The sequence below is a fragment of the Barbus barbus genome (assembly GCF_936440315.1).
Source record: "Barbus barbus genome assembly, chromosome: 40".
NCBI lineage: Eukaryota > Metazoa > Chordata > Actinopteri > Cypriniformes > Cyprinidae > Barbus > Barbus barbus.
Window position 1 is genome coordinate 26,561,599 of NC_136718.1, and position 23,405 is coordinate 26,585,003.

The 23,405-nt window shown below is 37.1% G+C and overlaps 3 protein-coding genes across 5 annotated transcripts in view; 1 reads left to right on the plus strand and 2 right to left on the minus strand.

The window, feature by feature from the left end:
* LOC306859255 (uncharacterized protein) overlaps positions 1 to 16,496 on the minus strand; it is a 31,102-nt gene extending 14,606 nt beyond the window's left edge. Inside the window, exon 1 of one of the 3 annotated variants that reach the window (XM_079400199.1) lies at positions 1,949 to 2,022. Coding sequence is in view for 1 of the 3 variants with exons in the window: in XM_079400198.1 (XP_079256324.1) it covers positions 16,397 to 16,473 (77 nt within the window). In the remaining 2 variants the exon portion in view is untranslated. Of the gene's footprint in view, positions 1 to 1,948; positions 2,063 to 16,396 lie in introns of those variants that run through there. The other 2 variants (XM_079400198.1, XM_079400200.1) reach the window with 2 other exon arrangements.
* Positions 1 to 23,405, plus strand: part of LOC306859227 (coiled-coil domain-containing protein 171-like) — a 472,225-nt gene that overhangs the window by 134,728 nt on the left and 314,092 nt on the right. The window lies entirely within an intron of this gene.
* Positions 8,963 to 10,120, minus strand: LOC306859271 (apolipoprotein L3-like). The gene is made up of 2 exons (XM_079400232.1): positions 10,023 to 10,120; positions 8,963 to 9,943 (listed from the first exon to the last, which is right to left on the minus strand). Exons 1-2 carry the CDS (start codon positions 10,055 to 10,057, stop codon positions 9,049 to 9,051), a joined length of 930 nt encoding a protein of 309 aa, XP_079256358.1. The 5' UTR covers positions 10,058 to 10,120; the 3' UTR covers positions 8,963 to 9,048.

The window sequence follows — 23,405 nt, forward strand, 5'->3', positions numbered from 1 at the left end:
CTCCTCTGGTGCCCCCTGTCCTGCGCCCTCCTCTGGTGCCCCCTGTCCTGTGCCCTCCTCTGGTGCCCCGCAGCCTGCGCCCTCCTCTGGTGCCCCCTGTCCTGTGCCCTCCTCTGGTGCCCCGCAGCCTGCGCCCTCCTCTGGTGCCCCCTGTCCTGCGCCCTCCTCTGGTGCCCCCTGTCCTGCGCCCTCCTCTGGTGCCCCCTGTCCTGTGCCCTCCTCTGGTGCCCCGCAGCCTGCGCCCTCCTCTGGTGCCCCCTGTCCTGCGCCCTCCTCAGCTGTGCCTTGCATTGGTTGTATGTATCCGCCTTTTAAAACCTTTAAAAATGTAAAGATAACAACATCCTTTTATCATTAGCGTTTTTTTTTTTTTTTTGACTATTTTCAGTATTACAAGACATCTGGGCAGGAAAAGTAGGAGGAAGACTGTGGAGCAAAATAGATCCATATAAAATATTTACCTGGGATAGCTCGCCTCCAACCTGGGGAGAAGCTTGAGAGTGAGGTGAGCAAGTCTTCACACAATTCCTAATAATTCTTCACTCATTTGGACTTCATCATAATGCTTTTTTTAAAGTGTGGAGCTGACAAATGATTGAACCACTGTCTTGTGCAGGTTATCAATGCCTACCTCACTTGCATAGCAAGCAGGTATGCAGGAAAGGCATTTGTCATCGATTCATTTCAAATGACAAATCTGTGGAATGGCAAGGCCACTGAAATGAAGAAGGTAAACAAGCTTGCTTATGATATGTTTATCGTAAATGTTCATGTTTCATCTGTAATTGTCTGTGTACCCATAGATGAATCTGCAGGTATATGATTTGCTGGTGGGCTCTGTAAACGAGGGTGACCACTGGACACTGCTGGTTTGTTTCACTCTATGATGTCTGTTGTTCTATTACACTATAAGAGAGTGGATTTTTCATTTAAGATTGAAAGTTAAATTCAATGTCTTGCCAGGCAATATATCCTCAGGAAGGAAAGATCATTTATTTAAACTCCTGTGGAGAAGGCAGCAGGAAAGTTGACCACTACCTTACAATATCCCCACACACCAGAGAAGGTAGACACTTGGGTATGTTAGATTATTATTATTATTATTTATATTATTATATATAAACACTACAGTGTATTTTAAAGTAGCACTACCATATTCATTCATGTGTTGTAAATCTTTTATTGTTTAGATTGCATGTGACTCTTGCAACGGCTGGTACCACTGGGACTGCATAAACAGGCCAAGTTTGGAGGCACATTTTATTTGTCCGAGATGTCAAGGCCCTATTTAAAGTGTTTTTTGTTTGTACCCCCCCCCCCCCCCCATCCCATTATGTCTTGTCCACATACACATTTGTACATAAAACTTAACACCAAATCATTTGATGTCTTTAATGTATTCAGCATTATAACTTGATTTCTTTATAGTAGTAACTGTGCAAATTAATATGTGGTATGTTACTTTAGCTACTTAAATCATGTGAAATGATTTTTGCTAAGTACTACAATCTGTTATTTACCAGCTGAACAAGCAAAACTAAATATTGCATCTGATCTTTATGCCACCTTAGATATTTGTATACAAGTTATCAAACAAAACTTAAACAAAAGCTAAAAAAACAACTAAACAAAAAATGCTAAATGAGCTTAATCCCCCACTGTCACTGAAACATAATTACATTACGTAAAACTTTCTGTACGATGACGATCCTGGAGCGCACTAATATTTTCAGTGGCGCTTTAACGCGAAACAGGAAACTCGTGAATATTCATATAAGCTCCGCCCAGCGTCACCGAAAATCTCAGACACCGAATATTTCAGAACACCGGCCCTTAAAACGACTCTCGCGCTAACATCGCGCGTCCGCAACTAAACAACCGCGCACGTTTAAATCCGCAAACGCGTGTTTAAAATTATATAAAATATAGTTTGTGAAATCTGCCAAACCTGTTCTTTATTCTCTGTAGATCAGCGCACGTCTCTCCTCAGTACTGTGGCTCTCACGTGGTCGCGCGTGAGATGGGTATAAATATGAGGCGCCGGTCTAGACAAAAGTCAAGCGAACACGGAGAGAGTGCGCGAGAGAGACCGAGTGTGCGCGAGAGAGAGCGAAAATACGCGAGAGAGACCGAGTGTGCGCGAGAGAGAGCGAAAATACGCGAGAGAGACCGAGTGTGCGCGAGAGAGACCGAGTGTGCGCGAGAGAGAGACCGAGTGTGCGCAAGAGAGAGACCGAGTGTGCGCGAGAGAGAGCGAAAATGCGCGAGAGAGACCGAGTGTGCGCGAGAGAGAGCGAGAGTGCGCGAGAAAGAGCGAGAGTGCGCGAGAGAGACCGAGTGTGCGCGAGAGAGACCGAGTGTGCGCGAGAGAGACCGAGTGTGCGCAAGAGAGAGACCGAGTGTGCGCGAGAGAGAGCGAGAGTGCGCGAGAGAGACCGAGTGTGCGCGAGAGAGACCGAGTGTGCGCGAGAGAGAGACCGAGTGTGCGCAAGAGAGAGACCGAGTGTGCGCGAGAGAGAGCGAAAATGCGCGAGAGAGACCGAGTGTGCGCGAGAGAGAGCGAGAGTGCGCGAGAAAGAGCGAGAGTGCGCGAGAGAGACCGAGTGTGCGCGAGAGAGAGCGAAAATACGCGAGAGAGACCGAGTGTGCGCAAGAGAGAGACCGAGTGTGCGCGAGAGTGCGCGAGAGTGACCGAGTGTGCGCGAGAGAGAGCGAAAATACGCGAGAGAGACCGAGTGTGCGCAAGAGAGAGCGAAAATGCGTTAATGCATTAAATTACATAATTTTGTTGCACTGCATTACATGTCAGTGCAACGATGTGCAGAGATATTTCACAGATCTAAACAGTTGCGTAGCATTTTATGAAGAAACTATGTTAATAATTGTTTCTTTAACTTATGCATTAATTCATTATTTGACTGACAACTGAGATGTATTCACCTTGGCTGCATTTTTCTAGTGTGCATCGTAATGTCATGACAAAAATTAGATTTTGCTTGTTTTAATAAAATCATATATAATTAATTACTGGTCAGCATTTATCATTATTATTGGAAGTGTTGGGGTGTGCTAGCAATGCATTCTGGGGTAATCTTAAGTAGTAATACTTACATCACCAAAGGTGAATCTCAAAATGGAGTTTACATGTGTAAGTATGCTTATTTTGTATTAAATATTACACTTAAGCCTTTTCATTTCAGACTGAGTATGTGTGTTGCAATATTCTTCATCATGAATGTGTTGTAATGTCAGTCCAAATTTTCATGTTGGCCTAGGCCATTATAGCTTAGATGCAATAAAGGCCTTAAAGTGCTTGAACTCTGGTAATCACTGCGTGCAGCTTTTTAAAAAAAAAAGATTATTACTGCATAACTTTTAATTACATACAAGCTCAGTGAAAGATGGGTGTATCTTTAACAATCATAATAGAAAACAATAATGGGTTTGCATACATCATAGCGAATCTTATCTTTTCTATTTATATATATTTTCTTAATCTGAGCGGTACAGGACTTGGCTACTTTTCCTAAATTTGCCACCTGAACCCACACACACAAAAATGACTCGATTCAACAAAGTTAAGTGGTTGAAAAAAAAATCATGGGAAATTCTATAATTCAGAGCATTTTTTTATTAGTGGAATAAAAATCAATAAATTCAACACAATGCAGATCATACATAGACCTACACATAAATGAAGGGGTGAGTCTATACAACATTCTCAATGTGGCAAACACACACACACACACTCACACACACACACACACACACACTTCAAAGCCAGATCAAAGTCCGACTGCAAGATGTGTTGATGCTTCCAAACAAAACATGCCTGAAACATTGCTACAATTTTACAGTTTTTAAAAAATGTTTACACACAGTTTTTTAAACTATGGCTCAATTTCTCAAAAGTCTACACACAAAACACACAACATACAAAACGTCACAAACATCTTGCAAAAGCAAACACTTGAATACTGTTTTAACTTTTTTTTTAAATTGTATTTTTGTATAGTAACTCTACACACAAACATAAAATAATTAGCCACATACACGCCAAACTACACACAGATGTGAAAAATGTAAAACACTACTGTCAAGCGTCTTTTGCTTGTTCAGAGCACAGTGGAGCACAGGAGTTTGTCATAGCACTGTGTCATAGTATGTGTCATATCACATACTGTACATGATAAAGACGGAAAAAACTGACGTTTTTCTCATGCTGAGAGATAAGCAGATGTATGTGTGTGGGAAAGTATCATATGTGGTGTTAAAACAATAAATGACACAGCGGATGATAAGAGCTCATATTCTCTGTTTTTATTTAAGCTAGATGAGGCATGTTCGGAGCATTCTCTTGCTGTTTACTGTTACTGTCAGGAACTATTTTTTAGCGGAAGGACATCATTCAACGATCTTTTCAATGCATACATTTTTGGTTTCGATATTTTTTTTTTATTGTGTGTTAACCGTTTTATAAAAGCTCCACTCGTGCCTAACAACGCCCTTCAGCCGTGATTTATTCACAATTACAGCACGGCCCCTCGTACCTTATTGCTTACGTCACCAGAGGTCAGCACAGTCACCAAATTTGTCCACAAAGCATCAATTAAGGGCTGCTACACGAAGGGTTAAACTGATACTATCATCTTTGATAAAATCTCATAAAATGCTAAATCTCATAAAAGACTTCTACTCCTTTGTTGTGTTTTGGACATACATGGCACAGCAAGGTATTACTCATGCACACAACCACAGAAAACGCTGAAAATGGGCTCATTTTGTAGAGGAGAACCTAAGCCAAACGATGATATAGCTTTTTTGGCGATCTGTGCTAACAGCTGCAGCTCACGGAGCAAATATTCAATCATTTCTTTCGTATGTTTACAAAATAGTGTAATTTACGTGTAAATAACTTTGTTACTGTAAAATAAATATCAAAGTGATGCATATCTGCATAAAATAGAGATTCTAAGCTTTCAAATGGTACCACATATGGGGTTATTGGTCCAGACAGACCTTTAAAAATTAAAGGCAAACTTTGATTACGTCATTTTGGGGTACACGGGTTTGAAATGAGTTGAGTAAACAATGCCAGAATTTTCATTTTTGGGAGAATTAACCAGTCAGGAAGACACGTGAGTAGTGTTGGGTTGAAGTCACTGAACTTCTGTAATGAGTTTCTGTAGTTGCACATGTATGTATACAGCAGCTCAGATGATTGATCTACTCACCATCATAACACACAAAGTGATGCTGTTGTGAACACAGCTTGTCTGTCCATCGATCAGAGCGCAGTCATCATGTTTACCGACTCTGCTTTGGGGTCTGTCAGTTTTCCAGTGTCTGAGGCGCTGCTGTTATCTGACCAAACCCAGAGTCTGTGCAGACCGATCCAGACTTGATTACCACTTAGCATGTTCTCAATCAGGTTATTCCTCACTCTGATTCCTCACACTGGCCAAATCTGTGTATTTCTGTCTGCAGTCCAGCTCTTTTTGTCCTGCACAAGGACGAATCCTGTACTGGCCTTAAAACAGAAATACATTTGTTTGATATTGATTAAGAGAAATAAATCCAAAAATAAAAAAAAACATGAACACAATTGTGGTTCGTTGTTCAAAACTGTGTTTTATTTGTATCATTGAACATGAAATATTCAGTATTATTTCTATCACATTTCTCTGGGTTGTGATCACTTACAGCTGAACTCACCATTAAAGCAGATGAAATTCGTGGTGTAACTACAGTTTGCATCATGCCAATGTCCTCTCTGTGCTTTCGCACAATTCACTTCACTCCCACAATCCATGAAAACACAGTCTCCATCTTCTTGTGGTTGGGGCTGTGCTGTATTTTTATCCCATTTCTCATACAGTAAATCTTCTCTTCTGTAGAAGGCAGAGTCACTCAGAGACCAAATCCATGTGTTTGTGCTCCTCAGTCCAATCCAGACACGGTCTGAGTTACTGTTTAAGACCTGTTTTATGTCATTCTGTTCTTGTGTGTCATTGATAGTGACCAGATCTGTGTGTTTCTCTCTGCAGTAACTCTGAGCTTCAGTCCAGTTCATCTTCTGATTCACAAAGTGATACTGACGCAGAGATGAACTGACCACGGCTGAGGAGAGACACATTCACACAGATCTCAGACTCATTATATCCACGCTGTGTTTCAGTATGTGTTTGATAAAGTGCTCTGAATGCTGCTTTTGTACGTTCAGTGTTTCCACAGGATTTGGTGACACTGTGGACCTCTAGTGCTTTTTAAAACTAAATGTATGAATGTGGTGCATTTCCAAAGCAAAATTATGAGCTCCAACCTCTTTTCAGTGACCAAATTGAATTCTTGCATCGACTTGAACTTGAAAGTCGACTCAAATCTCTTTCAGTTATGATAGAAATGCTATCACATCACATTCAGAAGGCAAATTCATTACCATATACTGTATGTTGGTTTTTGTGGTTTTATGGGGACTCTCCATAGGCGTAATGGTTTTTATACTGAACAAACTGTGTGTGCTATTGCCCTACACCAACCCTACACCTAAACTTAGCCCTCACAGGAGACTTTGTGCATCTTTAGATTTTCAAAAAAACACCATTTAGTATGTTTTTTAAGCCTTTTGAATTACGGGGACATAGGCAGTGTCCTCATAAACCACCTTCATATTGTAATACCTCTGTCATACCCATGTCATTATACCACAAAAACCAGTACACACACACACACACACGTATGTGTACTGTATATATGAATGTTTTATTATACTTCTGAAATACGTTAATAGTAATTGCAATATAAGTGTGTGTGTGTATGTGTGTATCAGTGCAGTTTATATAATTTATTATAGCTTTTAATTATGTTAAGATTAATTGTATTTGTACTAATTATATGTACATCAATTATACCTAATATTTTTTTTGTGCAAAAAGTAAATATACTTATAGTAAATATATATATATATATATATATATATATATATATATTTTTTTTTTTTTTTTTTTCATGATTTACAGAAAGCAGCCAGTAAAATGTCATTCAGTGTAATAATCTTGTCAGGCATATTTACCACAATAATCAGTGTATGATTAGTTTTACCCCAAATACTACTGATTTTACATTTTTAAACTTTACCAAGATCCCATTTTAGCCATTTGTCAGCAAGATTTTTTACTCATTTAAAATGCAATTAAGGATGCTGACTTATCTTTATATATTTAATACATACAGGTCAGAGTAAGTATGCCGTTTTAAACATAAATATAAGTGTTACACTGAATGACAATGGAACATTATTTCACCCACTTTTTGACAATTTATTCTCCCAAAACTTATTTGAAACCTTAAAAGTAGACACTTTACTTGCATATATTGTGCTTTCTGTATTTAAAATCATTTTTTGTCAAATTTATTTTGGTGCGGACATTTAAATGTCTGACCCATTTGTGACCCTGGAGCACAAAACCAGTCATAAAGGTAAATTTTTTTAAATCTGAAGCTGAATAAATAAATGATCTTTCCATTGATGTATGGTTTGTTATGATAGGACAATATTTGTCTGAGATACAACTATTTGAAAATCTGGAATCTGAGGGAGCAAAAAAATCTAAATATTGAGAAAATCTCCTTTAAAGTTGTTCAAATGAAGTTCTTAGCAATGCATATTACTGATCAAAAATGAAGTTTTGATATATTTACGGTAGGAAATTTACTAAATATCTTCATGGAACATGATCTTAATATCCTAATGATTTTTGGCATAAAAGAGAAATCAATAATTTTGATCCATACAATGTATTTTTGGCTATTGCTACAAATATACCCCAGCGACTTAAGACTGCTTTTGTGCTCCAGGGTCACATATGCCCTTTCCATAAATAGGAAAACTGAAATGTTGTCTGAACAAATTTTATTGTAATGCAAAAAAACAAATAAAAAAAAACTAATTTCATTCATATAACCAAATTTACAGTACAGACATAATTGGACGTTTTGGTGGTGTTCATGTGTGTTTAATTTGTCATTTATCTTTTCTGACGGGTCTAAAAAGCATTTTGTTTACACTGCGGCATAATTTTTATTTTTTTCAATCGTTTTATCATAGAAGTGTGCTGCAGTTTTGGTCAGGTTTGTGTCTGTCGGAGCTAATCCGTGATCAGAGAACCGCCTGCTGCAGCAAAAGCTTCCTGGTTATACATTTTATTGTTTTAGGTCGTGCCATTGAGACAGACTTTTTATTACTATTGTAATATATTGTAACATAGTTTTTTAATATTTATTATAATATATTGTTGTTGTTAAAGGGGTCATGAAGTGTGTTTTTTGTACTGTACACAGTTTAAACAGTTTATACATTAATGTTGTTATAATGGGCGCTGCTAATAAAGGTTTATCAGAAAATTGATCTAAGTCTGTCGATATGTCGAACACTAAACTCATTGATTGTTAATCCCGTGTTTAAGTGTGTTAAGCATTTTTACAGACTAGATAGTTACTTTAATAAATAGAAAAAAATGGATACATTTCGACAAGGATAATGACACAGTTGACTGAAACTTTCTAACAAAAGCTGTATGCTTGCTTTCAGACATTCAGTTACATCCACAAGAACTAAAAGTTCAATTTACATCCACTTACCTAACAACATAAAGTTAAACATTTGTACAGCCAGTGGAGGGATAGAATTATGAACAAGTGTATAACTAGTGTATATGTGTAGCTAACAAACTAGTAGAAAGCCATCAGCAGCATTCAGCTAACATTAGCTGCCTAGTTTTTGCACTATATACCACTACATGTGATCATTTACATATTATAGTATGTTATTAGTTCATATTTCTGAAGGAATAATTAAGGAATGCAACACATGAATGTATCAATCATTTTTAGTCTTAATATTAATAGTAATCTTTTCAATTTATCTGATAACCCTGTTAATTCAGTATTTTACATGAAGAACATGTGCTGTGCTTGATTTAATCCTTCAACAATAAAAACAATTATGGAAACATTTTAATAAACATCATTTCATGCACATTTCTATATCTAAGGAAGAAATGGTTTCTCCAAAGCATCCTGGGTCTCATTAATTGTCTCTTTTCCTATGGATAAGGAATTGTACATTTTTTCCCAGGCCTCCAGCTCAGATCTCCACAGAGTTACCCTGGAGCGGATGATTTTAGAGACCTTGCTCTCGCTCCCTTTTGCAAGACTTTGACTTTCTATGTAAATAGAATAGCCATCTAGGCCAATACAGAGAAAATTCAAAACGCCACTTATACGTCTAACAGCGCTTACGGTCTTCAACATTTTCGCTTTTGCCAGCTGCTGTGTACTAGACAGGTGGACCGTTTCTAAGTCCACCATTACTGCTTGAATTCCTCTTTCAGATTTATCCAATGTAATAGCTGCAAATCCTTCAAACACATTCACAGTCGTTCTAAGCGCTTCTCCAGTTAAGTGTGTAATTTTCCCAGCATCAGCTGAACTAGGCTTCACTAAAGGTCCTTCATTGTTGATAGCTTCTTTCAAGCAGTCTTCAATCTCTATCGTATCATCCATGTAACTCTTCATATAGCTTTTTGCATCGTGCTCATACTGACTGTTGAGTGCTATTTCAGTACTATCTGTTACAATAGCATCGACTCCACTAAGACCCCCCAGAGTGGCCCCTGCCGCAGTAAGACCCAGTGATGTCCCTGCAGTGACAGGGACAAGAACAATTCCAAGCAAAGACAAGACACCCCCTACAATCGCCACTGAACTACCAGCCACAGTGGATATACTGGCTCCCTTCTTCATTCTGTCCAGATGAACTGCCGTGTCCTCCAGATCTTTCAGGAGCTGCCACATGTTAGAGCGTCTTTGATTGAACACTTTAATGAATTTCTGAGCATTTCTTTCCTGAAAGAGGAACGCCAGCCGAGTGTGCTCGTTCGTCCTGGAGAAAGAAGACAGAGTCAGTCATATAGTTCACAATCCACCACTTGATTTAGAATTGTCTGAGCTTGAGGTCTTACCTGATTTCATACAGCTGGTTCAAATGATCAAGCATTTGATTCTTGTTGTTCTTTCTTGTGTTCCAAATGAGGCACACTAAAGGTTGACCCGTTTTACATCTGTAAAGAATTTCAGTGTAATTAACAAAGACTTGTCGCTGGTTTTTTTTTTTTTTAATCATATCAATCTTGAATGATGTGAGAAACATATACAGTATACTTACTTATAGATGTCTGCATGCAAAACTGATCTGTTGAGAAAACATGAAGAGAAAAATGTAAGAATGTTAATTATGGTATTCAGTAAAAAAGTGATTTAATGCTGTTTTAAAGAAACAGACCGAAATTTAAGTTGTAAAATCTTACACTTCTTCATAGCTCTCAAGAAATTTGTGTTCACTCAGTATAGTTGTCACACCCCTGGATTGTTTGTGTTGGTTTCTCCCTCATGTGCCCATATATGGTTGTTCCTGTTCCTGTCCTTGTTGAGTCATTATTTGTTGATCTGTATCACCTGTCTGTCTCCTTATCTACCCTTTATAAGTTGCATTCAGTTCAGTGTTTGTTGTCCAGTCTTGTCTATGCGTATGTGTGTTCCTATCCTTCCTATGGATTTACCTGATGTGGATATACCTGTTTGAATCACATTAAAGACTTTATCTTTGAACTTTTGTCTTCGTGCTGCGCCTTCCCTCACGTAATGTGACAATGCTGCCTTTAGACCCTTTGCGCCATCTGATGCATTCACATCAAATCTGGTGCAAATCTTGACTTAATATTGCTAAACTGAACAACTCCATTTAAATATGCATGTTTACTCATACAAAGGACAGTGCTTTTCCAGTGCATTTGGCACATGCTTAACTCTTTCCCCGCCAGCGTAAAAAAAAAAAAAAAAACTAATAACTTGCCAGCCACCGCCAGCATTTTACAAAAAATTCATGGCCCTCAGAATACTTTGTTGTATGGATATCTGAACATGCAATACATCGAAATAAAGAAGAGAGCCTCTACTTAAAAAAAATTACATAATAAAAAAATCTGAATGAGACAAACAAAGTCTTTAATCAACACTTGAGTGTAGGTATGTTTAATAAAAAAATAAATAATTGAGAGCTGAGAAAATCATGTTTTTTTCAAATAGTATCTGAATCATATTCAGTACAACGATCAAAGCATGGATGCAGTAGGTGACTTCCATCAGCGCTCCCAAAGATTTCACAGTCCTTTAACAACTTCCTGGATCAACATTTTACTTGGTAACATTAGGCAGTTTTCATTTATATGCTGTTTATTTTTGATGATTGCATTATTTTTCATACATATGCTTGCATACGAGGTTTCTGCATCTTCCTTGCCTGTGTTTTTGATCGGGACGTTCTATCTAGACTCATTCACAAGATGCAAAATAGCGCCCGGTATAACAGTGAGACAAGGGAAACCCGGACAATTCTGTTTGGTGGAAAAAGAGTTAAGATTGATTGTGACTGGTTTGTGAAAATAATGCAGGCTCTTGCACTGAAATAGCATGTGAATTCACCCCTCAATATTTAAAAAAAGCCGGTCCAGTCTTTTCATTGCAAAAAAAAACCCCAAAAAGCAATATGCATTACATTTATGCATTTATCAGACACTTTTATCCAAAGTGACTTACAGTGCATTCAGGCTATACATTTTTTTTTTTATCAGTATGTGTGTTTCCTGGAAATTGAACCCACAACCTTTATTATTATTATTATTGCTGTTATTATTATCAAAGTTATTGTTGCTGTTATTATTATTTAAAATTAAACATTTAATTAAAAAAATAAAATAAATAAATGAATACAATAAAATAAAATAACAGATTTCTTAAGGCCCTAAAATTTTTATTTTTGTTCAGCTTTTAATAAATTGATGTTTAATTAAATTATTTTCAATTAATTAGACTTTTCTTTTTTTCACTACTAAACTGTACCTATTAAAATGAAATCTAGAATAATTAAAAAGGGAAAAAATGAATGGGGGATTTTTTTTTTTTGAAAATTAAAACTGATTTTGCATCACAAAAAAGCAGGACAATAAAAAAGTCATATGAGTTCAAATGACGTGAAGGCGATTAAATCATGGCAGAATTGTAACTTTTCAGCAAACGATTTCTTTTAACAGGAATATCAGAACTCACCTTCTCATTCTGTCACAAAGTTGCTCTGTGTTGAGTTTATAGTTGTTTAGCTGAAAGATCAGTACATTCACATTATCGAGTAGAGGCTTGAAGAAGGTTGTTGGATTTCTTTTGAAGTGGATGAGGCGACGAGCATCTCTTCTGGCATATTCAATGACTGACTTCACTCTTTCAGGGTTCTCTCCACACAGACGGAAGATCTCTCTGCTGAAGACATGGCTTGAGGTCACTGCTAGCTTCTCCACCGCATCCAGGAACGGCTCAAGTTTCTTCAGACCCTCTAATGTGTCGTTGAGGACAGCGCCGAGCTTCTCCTCCTTCTCCTGCTGATTTTCATTGATGTCTCTCATCTTCTTAAGCTCTGCCTTTCTGTCAGAGGTCCATTTTTCTTCCTGGTTACAGAAGTCTCTTACGGTCTCAATGTCACTGAGAGTGTCCTGGACATACGATGTCAGGCGGTCCTGTAACTGTGCGCTGTGCCGCAGAACAAAACAACAACATACATTTTGTATATAAATTTATTGTAATAAATGTATTCAAGTAACACTTTATTTTAAGCTGTCCTTTTTACGTTACATGTACTTCCTATTATAATAACAATGAATTATCCATAATTACATGTAAGTAACCCTAAGCCAAACCTTAATCCTTACCCTAACCATATAGTAAGTACATGTAATTAATTAATATTACTTAGTACTTAAATGTATAATTACACTGTAACAAAGACACCTTGAAATAAAGTGTAATGTATTCATTATACTTTATTCCTCATAGGTGAAGGCGACTAGTATTGATGTAATATGTTTATAATGAGCGAATTTTAACATAACTGAGTCACGAGAAATTAATTTATCAGTACTTAAATTTGAAAACCAGACATCTTAATGTTTTCTGCTATTTTTATTTGATTAACTTATGAATTCGACCATTGCTCGGCTCCCATGGCATCATGGGATACCTACTTTGACCCCGAACGTGGGGTGTTTAAAAAGACGGTAATGCTCCCAGGTCATTATTAAACCATACTGCTTGGGTCAACATCTGTGTGTTGCACGTGAAACTTTGTTCTCAATCTTCTTTTTTACTAGGGCTGTGTATTGGCGGGAATCTGGCTTGAATTTTTATCTTGAATGAGGTGGAAAACATATACTGTATACTTACTCGTAGAATTCACAGTGGGATCTGCATTTGCATTTATCAGTCCCTGTAACATTCAGTATTATTGAACCACTTTTTGAGCAGTATGAGTAAAGAGGAAAATAAAGTGCTTGCAGGATTCTAGGATTCTTTAGTTATTAAATGTAAAAAATGTAAGCTTTTATAAACGGAGCATATATATTTTTAGACCCTGCTTTAAAGGTTCACAGTTTAAGTTTACAATTGTAACTGTCCCTAGCCAGGCCTCTGTGGCTCTCTCTGATCGCCACCAGAGGGCGCCCTCACCCGAGTATTAACCAGTTCACGAACTCCATTTCCCATCTGCCCCGTACCTAGGACTAATCACTGCCAGGTGATCCTTATTATCTCCCCTACTTAAGCCACACTCACACCTCTGTACATTGTGAAGTCTTGTTTAGCCTGCCTGACATTTCTGAGCGTTTACCCTGGTTGTTATTTTGTGTATGACCCCGGACTGCTGTTACCTTTGTGATTCTCTGCCGCCTGCCTTACTACCTCTGCTCTTGACCTGTTGTATCCAGCCTGCCGCCTGCCCTGATCTCCGCCTGGTATTGTTTACGATTCTGATTCCTGTGATATTCCTGACGCCGTTGTATGACCTCTGCCTGTTTGACTCTGATCTTATTAAACATTGCAAATGGATCCGACCGCTTCTGACTCCGCATTACAGTAACATAGGCCTGGTTTCACAGACAGGCCTTAGACTAAACCAGGATTAGGCCATAGTTCAATTAGGACATTAAAGTTATTATTTGTAAACGTGCCTTAGAAAAAAAAAAAAAAAAGGCTGGTGTGCATCTTGAGACAAAACAAAGTTACTGCCATGTTTTAAGATCAATCAGTGCAAGTGTCTTTCAGTTAAAACAGCTCAGACTTACATTTTAGTTGGGGACTAGGCGTTAAGTGTCTGTGAAAGTTAAGCCTTGTCTGTGAAACTGGGGGACAATGTCATAACATCTGAACTTAAGAATTAAATCTGCTTAATATCAATTAAAAATTTAAAAAGTGCTTTTAGGATTCCTAAAGAAAACAAAATAATTGTTAAAATAAATACAGATGAAGGGTTTAGATGCAAAAGCCTCTAAGTACGTCTGACGTTTTCTTTAAAATTAGCACTTCTCTCTGGCTACTTTGTATAGGTTTCTATGCAAGTACTGGTACTTCTGAATGCATAGAGGCTGGGATTTAGCTAATTTTACGCGAAAGTACTTGATGAACAAATACAATGTTTGGAGAGCAATTACTCAGTATTGTCATCTCATTTTTGACTAAGATGGCTTTTAGAGGCTTTTGCATTGGAACTCTTCAGATATTGAATATTCTCAGAAACTTTTTGTTCTGAGAATTTCACAAATTTTGGATTTCACAAGTTTTTCAGTTTGTAGGATTATGTTCCGCGTGGAATCGCAGAGATCGTGACGCGAGCACAGATTATATAGCTATAATTTTGATAGAACTATATTAACGCTAACATTAACATTAGGATGGAGATGAGTCTGCTTACAGACAGGAGGTTAAGGAGCTGGTGCAGTCTTAACAACCTGGAGCTTAACACGCTCAAAACTGTGGAGATGATCATGGACTTCAGGAGAAACCCCCCTGCACTCCCCCCCACTCACCATCATGAACAGCACCGTGACTGCAGTGGAGTCATTCAGATTCCTGGGCACCACCATCTCTCAGGACCTGAAGTGGGATATTCACATTGAGTCCATTGTCAGGAAGGCCCAGCAGAGGTTGTACTTTCTTCACCAGCTGAAGAAGTTCAACCTGCCACAGGACTTACTGAAACAGTTCTACTCTGTCATCATTGAATCCATCCTCTGCACTTCAATAACTGTCTGGTTCAGCTCAGCTACCTCGGCTGACCTCAGAAGACTACGGAGGGTAGTCCGGACTGCTGAGCGAATCATTGGTACAACCCTCCCCACTCTCCAAGAACTGTACTTATCCAGAGTGAGCAAAAGGGCTGGTAAAATTTGGTCCCAATTTTGGCTTAATCTGTTTTCCCTCATGAACTTTTCAAACAATCTTTGTTTTGCAATCTGCTTGGCACATTTTCTAAACCCTCACAAACCGCACACCGAGGTAGAGTCTGTAGCCTCGTCATGCAGAAGTCAGCCGGATATACTGATAGCGTTTAATGACATTGACCGGTTTAAACGCATGTTGAATGTTAAAATAGTGGTCTTCTATAGAACTAATATGGGGGCTTTGGTGAAGTATACAAAGACAGACGAACCACATCCTAAAACTATATTTCTGTACTTCCATGATAGCCATTATTTTCTGATTAAAAATCTAAAATTCTGAACTGTATTGTAAACTGTACTGAACTGTAAATCATGTAATTTTATGGGCATTGTCAACCCCACTCATACTGTATTCACTTTAGTTGTGCAGCTCTTACAATGGGTAATAAATGATGGCCTTAAATTTATTTTTAAAAATGTTGCAGATACCCTGTAAATAGTGAAATAAAATTCCTTTCATATTCATAGGAGTTTTTCCAATACACAAATACCAATCTAGTTTTCTATATTAATAAAGGGTCTTTTTTGGGCTGGTTAAATGTATTTTCGGGCTACCAAAATCTGAAGAGTACCTGCCCGAAGGGCTACCAGGGATTTGAAAATTTTGCGAGCCCTGATCCTCTTGTATACCTCCAGAAAAAAAAGACAGTGACTCTGTTTACTGATTTGGGAAAAGAAAAAAAAATTGTCTGCAAGGCTTTTAAGAAACCACTCACTTTAAAGTTATTAAAAGCAACGACCTGTTGTTTTAGAGTTAATTTTATGTTTGTGTGAATTTAGCTCTTAATGTTTCCCATAATATCCCACTCACACATTAGCAATACCAGAAGCTGAAAAGAAGAATAACTGAAATCAAATTCGTTGCTGATAAGAAAGTCGGAGTCAAAAGAAAGTGACAGTTGATTAACCAACAAGGAGGGTTTCTTCTTCCTCTTTTAAGTGTTAGTCTTTTTTATTACCAGTTTGATCACGTCTATTAAATAATACCTGGGATGGAACACACTGAAATGATGTACCTGGTTCCGAAGAGACTGTCATATGAACTAAAGGCTGGCACCGCACTTGATGTGGAGAATGATCTGGATACGACCATCAGGAGTATTTTGCACAGGACTGATCTGGAACCACATAAAAATGCAAAAATGCAGAGGTTTTTAACATTAGCTAAGCTAGGGCACAAGGAGACCAACACATTAACATTACGGAGTGTCTATTTATACTAAGTGCAAATAGCCCACCTTGTTAGCAAAGGCTATTTACACTAACTCCACCCCCCAACGTGTGATTGGGACTGTCAACACTACAAAAGACGCCTGGTAAGTAACAGATTTGGTAAAGCGCATGCCGTAAACTGCCTTTTGGTGAACACTTTTTTTCGGCCTTTTCAAATCTCATATATCAGAAAGGCATTTATTTTCAAAATAAAGTTGAAAATAAAGTATCGGTTAGGGTAGGTGTAGGGAGAGTTTATTAAATAAGATAGCATCCATTTAATAATTCTAATTATGACTATAATTTACACTCAATGCATTATTATTGCATATTGTTTTATGTACTACAATACTGAGGTGGAGATAATTGCCTCTATTTGCAATAACTATTATAAAATTGCAGAAAATCCTGTTATTTTAACATGCAAATAGCCGCTTCCTTAACATGATCACTTCCATAGGGTTGTAACGGTATAAGATTTTCACAGTATGATAATCGTCTCAGAAAATATCACAATTTTACGGTTTATATTTAACAATAGTTCTTATCAGCTTACAATGACTCTTAAAAGAATAAGAACAAGTTATTTGAGTGAACAAATCCTTTATTGCAACAAACTTGAAACCATTTTAATGAAAGTATTGAAGTCTCCCTTCTGAATAAATAAATAAACAAATAAATTAAAAACAATAAAAAATAAAGCTATAAGCCTTATGTATATCTATATCACAATTTATCATTTTAATTAATGTTTTAAATTGTTATCAAATGAAAATTTAACAACTTATTTTTGGCAAAGTGCTGCACAACAGAGGTATACTGAGTTAAAACAAACATTCAAGATTTTTATTCGTCACATACACAATTGTACAGAATATAATCAGCAGTGAAATGTAAGTCAGGTCCGCTCCATGGTCTGCAATTATATGTAACACAAACACAAGAGAATATATATAAATATAGCCTAGATATGAAAAAAAATGAAGTAAAAAATAAAATATAAGATAAAATGTGCAATAAAATAAATGTGCAGGACAGTATACTGTAGACTTAATAAATAATAATATAAGCAGGAATGTGCAAGAAGTACGTGAACAAACATGATATTCTTTAATGTTTAAATAAATTAATTATTATAAAGAATAGTATTATTGTTATTATAACCTTTAAGTACATTGTACAATGCTAATATATTTCTGTCATAACTTCAAGTTTAATCAAACCTTTATTTTGATGGGTTGTAGCGGACCTTTGAGTTTCAGAGTGTTTTTTTTCTCAAATAAAACTAGGAAATGTTTAATTAGGTTTTCTCTTAGAGCAGCTCTGGTGATGTTCATGTTTAGGCTGAAAACACCATTAGCGTCATGTATGCTTACTTTCGTATGTACTGTAGTAGATAAAACGGCGTCACTCAGAGTGGTAAGGAGATCCAACCAATCAGAAACCACTTTATTGGTGACGTTGGGATATGAAGGTAGATCAGTAGCAAAACTCGAGAGCTTGTTGATCTGAATGTGAGAACTTGTCATATTAACATTCGTATTTGTAAGTTGAAATTTACCCTCACAGCTCTGATCTGAAAAGCAGAATCTTTCGATTTGCACACACAGACAAATCAAAGTTGCAGATTAATAGTTACAAATGTGTAGAATGACATTCACATAAACAAAATGATACACAAATGTGTACTTTTGCACTTTACTTCAGTTTCGCTGTAAAACCTCAAGTTAGAAGAATGGCATCTACGCTAATATCAGTCTGCTTCTTTCTTATTCCGAGGTGACCATAGCCACCCAGATCCAGTCCGTATCCAGTCCAGATGGTGGATCATCACCCAGAGATGACCTCTACAGCCCTGAACATCAGCGGAGACCAGGACACCTAGATGAGCCCCAGAGATGGATCATCAGTAAGGAACTCGTCACCTAGACAGCCATCGGTGCAAGACCACAGGAACCTGATGAGTCTCTGCAATCTGACTCTGCTGCAACATGGAACACCCCCCCCCCGACTGAGCCTGGTTTCTCCCAAGGTTTTATTCTCCTTTTCTGTCACCTATGGACTTTTGGTTCTTTGCCGCTGTCGCCTCTGGCTTGCTTAGGTGAGGACACTTAATTTCCAGTGACATCATATACCATTTGAACTGAACTGAGCTGGATGATGACATCACTGAACTCAATGATGAACTGCCTTTAACTGAAAATTGATTGTTTACAATACTGCATTATTGGCACACTATTGTCCTTTTTAATACTGTTGCTTTGATACAACCTGTATTGTTAAAAGCGCTATATAAATAAAGGTGACGACTTAAAGCACTAGTAATGTATTATATATTTTGGATCTTTTTTTTCTGGATGTTATATATTTAGCTTTTATATAACATAAATAATACACTGAGACGATTGTGGTGTCAACTCACTTATTTACTGAGAACAAAACTCTTTTCTTCATTGATAACATAACATACACACGGCAGTGATCTTGAGCGCCCCCTAGTGCGCTGAAACATTAAGCGAATACATCACATTTTCCTCCCCACTTAGTGTTGTTGTAATCATTTCGGTAACAATGTTACATAAACTTAACATAGACAAAGATGGATCTCTTTCTTTTAAATTAAACTCAGCACCATGACTGTTAACATGCAAACAACGAAATTAGTTTATGCCACCAAGATAAGCCTTAAGGGCTAAACCGTACTGGAGGCTTGATGGTACGTTCAGGATAGCGCTTAGTCTCTTTGTGTGGAGTGTGTAACACCACCTCATTATCCCAAGTGGCTGAATCTTTCAATGAAAGCAGGATGTATTTGATTTACTGCCTGTGACGGCGAGTATCAAACAAGCTGAACCAGAGAGACAGCCAACGCAGAACAATACTGTACTTTATGGTTCTTGTTCGGTTATTTATGTATTTGTTTCTCTCCAAGCATTCTAGAAACATCGTAGGTCAAGAAAACATAGGTAGATGGTAGAAAATTGCATGATTTGTTTTATTAACAACTAAAGCGGAACCAACACACACCCTCACCTGCTAATGAATGCTTATCAGTGTTGGGCAGTAGCTAATTACAGTAATAATATTACTTTTTGCAGTAACTAATACGTTTTCAGTAATATTACAATTTCCATAAATCCATAAAAAAAGTCCAAAAATCCCATATTTATTTTCATGATTTGCACATGCATATGAAGTCAGCAGAGCAGCAGGCAAGCTTGGAATATGGAATATTTATTGGAAGAAAATAAAACATTTTCTTATGAACCTATTGATTTCTTTTGATAAAATACATCATGAAATTGAATCATAAATTAGCTTCAAGCTACACATGACAGATAATGAGGTTAATATAACAGTTTTATTAATCACATCTAGAGTGGATTTTGATGAAATTATGAGGCAGAAATATATTGTTTGTAACATTTTAGAAGAATTTTGTTGGGAAGATACGCAATTGTTGGAGCGTGAAGGAAAGTCATGTAACAGGTAGTGTAACTCCTCGTTGTGGTCTATTTGTAAATAAAAAAAATTGTCAAACTCTGCACATAAAAGTTTTCTTGATCGTTGTTTAACACAGATTCTTATTAAAAGTGTGTGTGATTCTCCTCCGCTCCGCCTGGCGGAGTATCCTAATTATTTTTAGCATAAAAGAAAAATGTATAATTTTGACCCATACGATGTATTGGCTGTACCTGTGCATATGTGTGTGTGTGTGTGTATGGTAATGATGTGTGTGTGTGTGTGTGTGTGTGTGTGTATGGTAATGATGTGTGTGTGTGTGTATGGTAATGATGTGTGTGTGTGTGTATGGTAATGATGTGTGTGTGTGTGTATGGTAATGATGTGTGTGTGTGTGTATGGTAATGATGTCTGTGTGTGTGTATGGTAATGATGTGTGTGTGTGTGTGTGTATGGTAATGATGTGTGTGTGTGTGTGTGTATGGTAATGATGTGTGTGTGTGTGTGTATGGTAATGATGTGTGTGTGTGTGTGTGTGTGTGTGTATGGTAATGATGTGTGTGTGTGTGTGTGTGTATGGTAATGATGTGTGTGTGTGTGTATGGTAATGATGTGTGTGTGTGTGTGTATGGTAATGATGTGTGTGTGTGTGTGTGTGTGTGTGTCTGTGTGGTAATGATGTGTGTGTGTGTGTGTGTGTGTATGGTAATGATGTGTGTGTGTGTGTGTGTGTGTGTGTGTATGGTAATGATGTGTGTGTGTGTGTGTATGGTAATGTTGTGTGTGTGTGTATGGTAATGATGTGTGTGTGTGTGTGTGTGTGGTAATGATGTGTATGTCTGTGTGTGTGTGTGTCAGGAGCAGCGCTGGCTCTCTGGGGTGTTTGAGGCGGTGCAGCAGCAGCTTCTTCCTCTCATCGATGCATCTCTGGGTCTGTCCGTGTCTCGTCTGTCTCTGGCCGTTGTGTCGAAGGTTCAGACGGCCGTCGGCTCAGACACTGATTTACCTGTCAGCTACAGGTGAGTCTGGCGCTCAGGTGTGTACATCTTTTACCATGTACACTGTCTACAATATATGACCTTTCCATAAATAGGAAAACTGAAATGTTGTCTGAACAAATTTTAACAAAAAACTATTTCATTCATATAACCAAATTTACTGTCAATACAGACATAATTGGACATTTTGGTGGTGTTCATGTGTGTTTAATTTGTCATTTATCTTTTCTGATAGGTCTAGAAAGCATTTTGTTTACACTGCGGCATAATTATTTTATTTTTTAATCGTTTTATCAATTGTGTGTGTCCTGCAGTTTTAGTCAGGTTGTGTCTGTGTCAGAGATGATCAGAGAACCGCCTGCTGCAGCAAAAGCTTCCTGGTTATACATTTTATTGTTTTAGGTCGTGCCATTGAGACAGACTTTTTATTACTATTGTAATATATTGTAACATAGTATTTTAATATTTATTATAATATATTGTTGTTGTTAAAGGGGTCATGAAGTGTGTTTTTTTTGTACTGTACACAGTTTAAACAGTTTATACATTAATGTTGTTATAATGGGCGCTGCTAATAAAGGTTTATCAGAAAATTGATCTGTCGATATGTACACTAAACTCATTGATTGTTAATCCCGTGTTTAAGTGTGTTAAGCATTTTTACAGACTAGATAGTTACTTTAATAAATAGAAAAAACGAGGATAATGACACAGGCTTCTGAAACTTTATAACAAAAGCTGTATGCTTGCTTTCAATGTTCATTTCAGACATTCAGTTAAATCCACAAGAACTAAAAGTTCAATTTACATCCACTTACCCAACAACATAAAGTTAAACATTTGTACAGCTAGTGGAGGAATAGTACATTTTATTTGTGTTATTATAACACTTTTGATTCTTATACAAGTTACATGTGAACAGGAGTATTACACTACAGAATGATCGAACATTTCATCAGTCTTAGACATTTCAATGATAAATCACTTTGTCAAGATACATTAGTTTTTGACTAATAATCCAAAAACCTCATGCAGGCATACTAATGGGTTAAAAACGCCAAAGTTAGCCCATATTCAGTGGTTCTCTCAATTATTTTTACATATGTGTGAAAACTAGTAGAAAGCCATCAGCAGCATTCAGCTAACGTTAGCTGCCTAGTTTTTGCACTATATACCACTTAGGGATGCGCGGTATACCGATACTGGAAAAATACCGGTATATATTATATTTCAAATATATACGATATCATAATTTTGCTCAATTCGGTATTTCATACGCTGCAGCTGCAAAATGCACTTGTAGGTGGCAGTGCTTCCCAAATTGCAGCGCAACCGGTAAATGTGACAACAGAACAGCGATGGATCAAACAGATGAAACTATCAATGCACCCAAAATTAATAAATAAAGAGAACAGTAGAAGTGAAATATGGCATTACTTTGGATAAAAAACAGATGACAAAGGTGAAGGAACTGACCTTACTGCACCTGCAAGCGTTGCTATAGGCCTAAATCATGTTGCCACAGGAACACATCAAATCTTTTTAAGCATTTGTCGCTTGCTCATCCTGATCTTTTCAAAGAATTAAGAGATCGACAGGTGAGTGCATCATTCATAAATTCAGATTTGATTTGACCTTTTATTCACATCTGATCAACGCACATTCAGATGTAATACAGTAAGCTCAAATGTGCATGTGAGACACGCTAGAATCAATGAAGTTTTGGTCACGTAATACATGCATTTGCATTTCATACAATCAATTTTTAATTGGATATGAATTGAGCGTGAGTTTTGCTATATTAATTTTAGTATCAATGATATTTAGGGAATGTTTCTGACGCGCTGCCGACCGCTAATATGAAGCAAGTGATAGAGTGAGATTTATATTTAATGCTTTTTCTTTGGTTGAGTCTTAAATCTGAAAACAATCTGAGAGAGAGAAATAATAACAAGATTTTGAACATTACTTTGACTATTAGAATAACACTTTACAATAAAGCAACATTTGTTGTATCAATTGAGCAACTTCAGTGCTATTTGTTTTCTTCAAACTTCTTCAAAATGTAACCTATGTTCCCTTTAGGTTTTTTGTTACAGTTTGATACAAAGGTATTAACATATGAATCTGTTTTTATTATTATTAATAATATATATTTTTTAATTCACTTATCTTTTGAGGCTGGTTATTTGTCACCTATGGTATCGATTTAGTATCGATACCGAGGTACTACATTCTGGTATCGTACCGAAGCCAAAATTATGGTATCGAACCATCCCTAATACCACTACATGTGATCATTAACATATTATAGTATGTTATTAGTTCATATTTATGAAGGAATGCAACACAT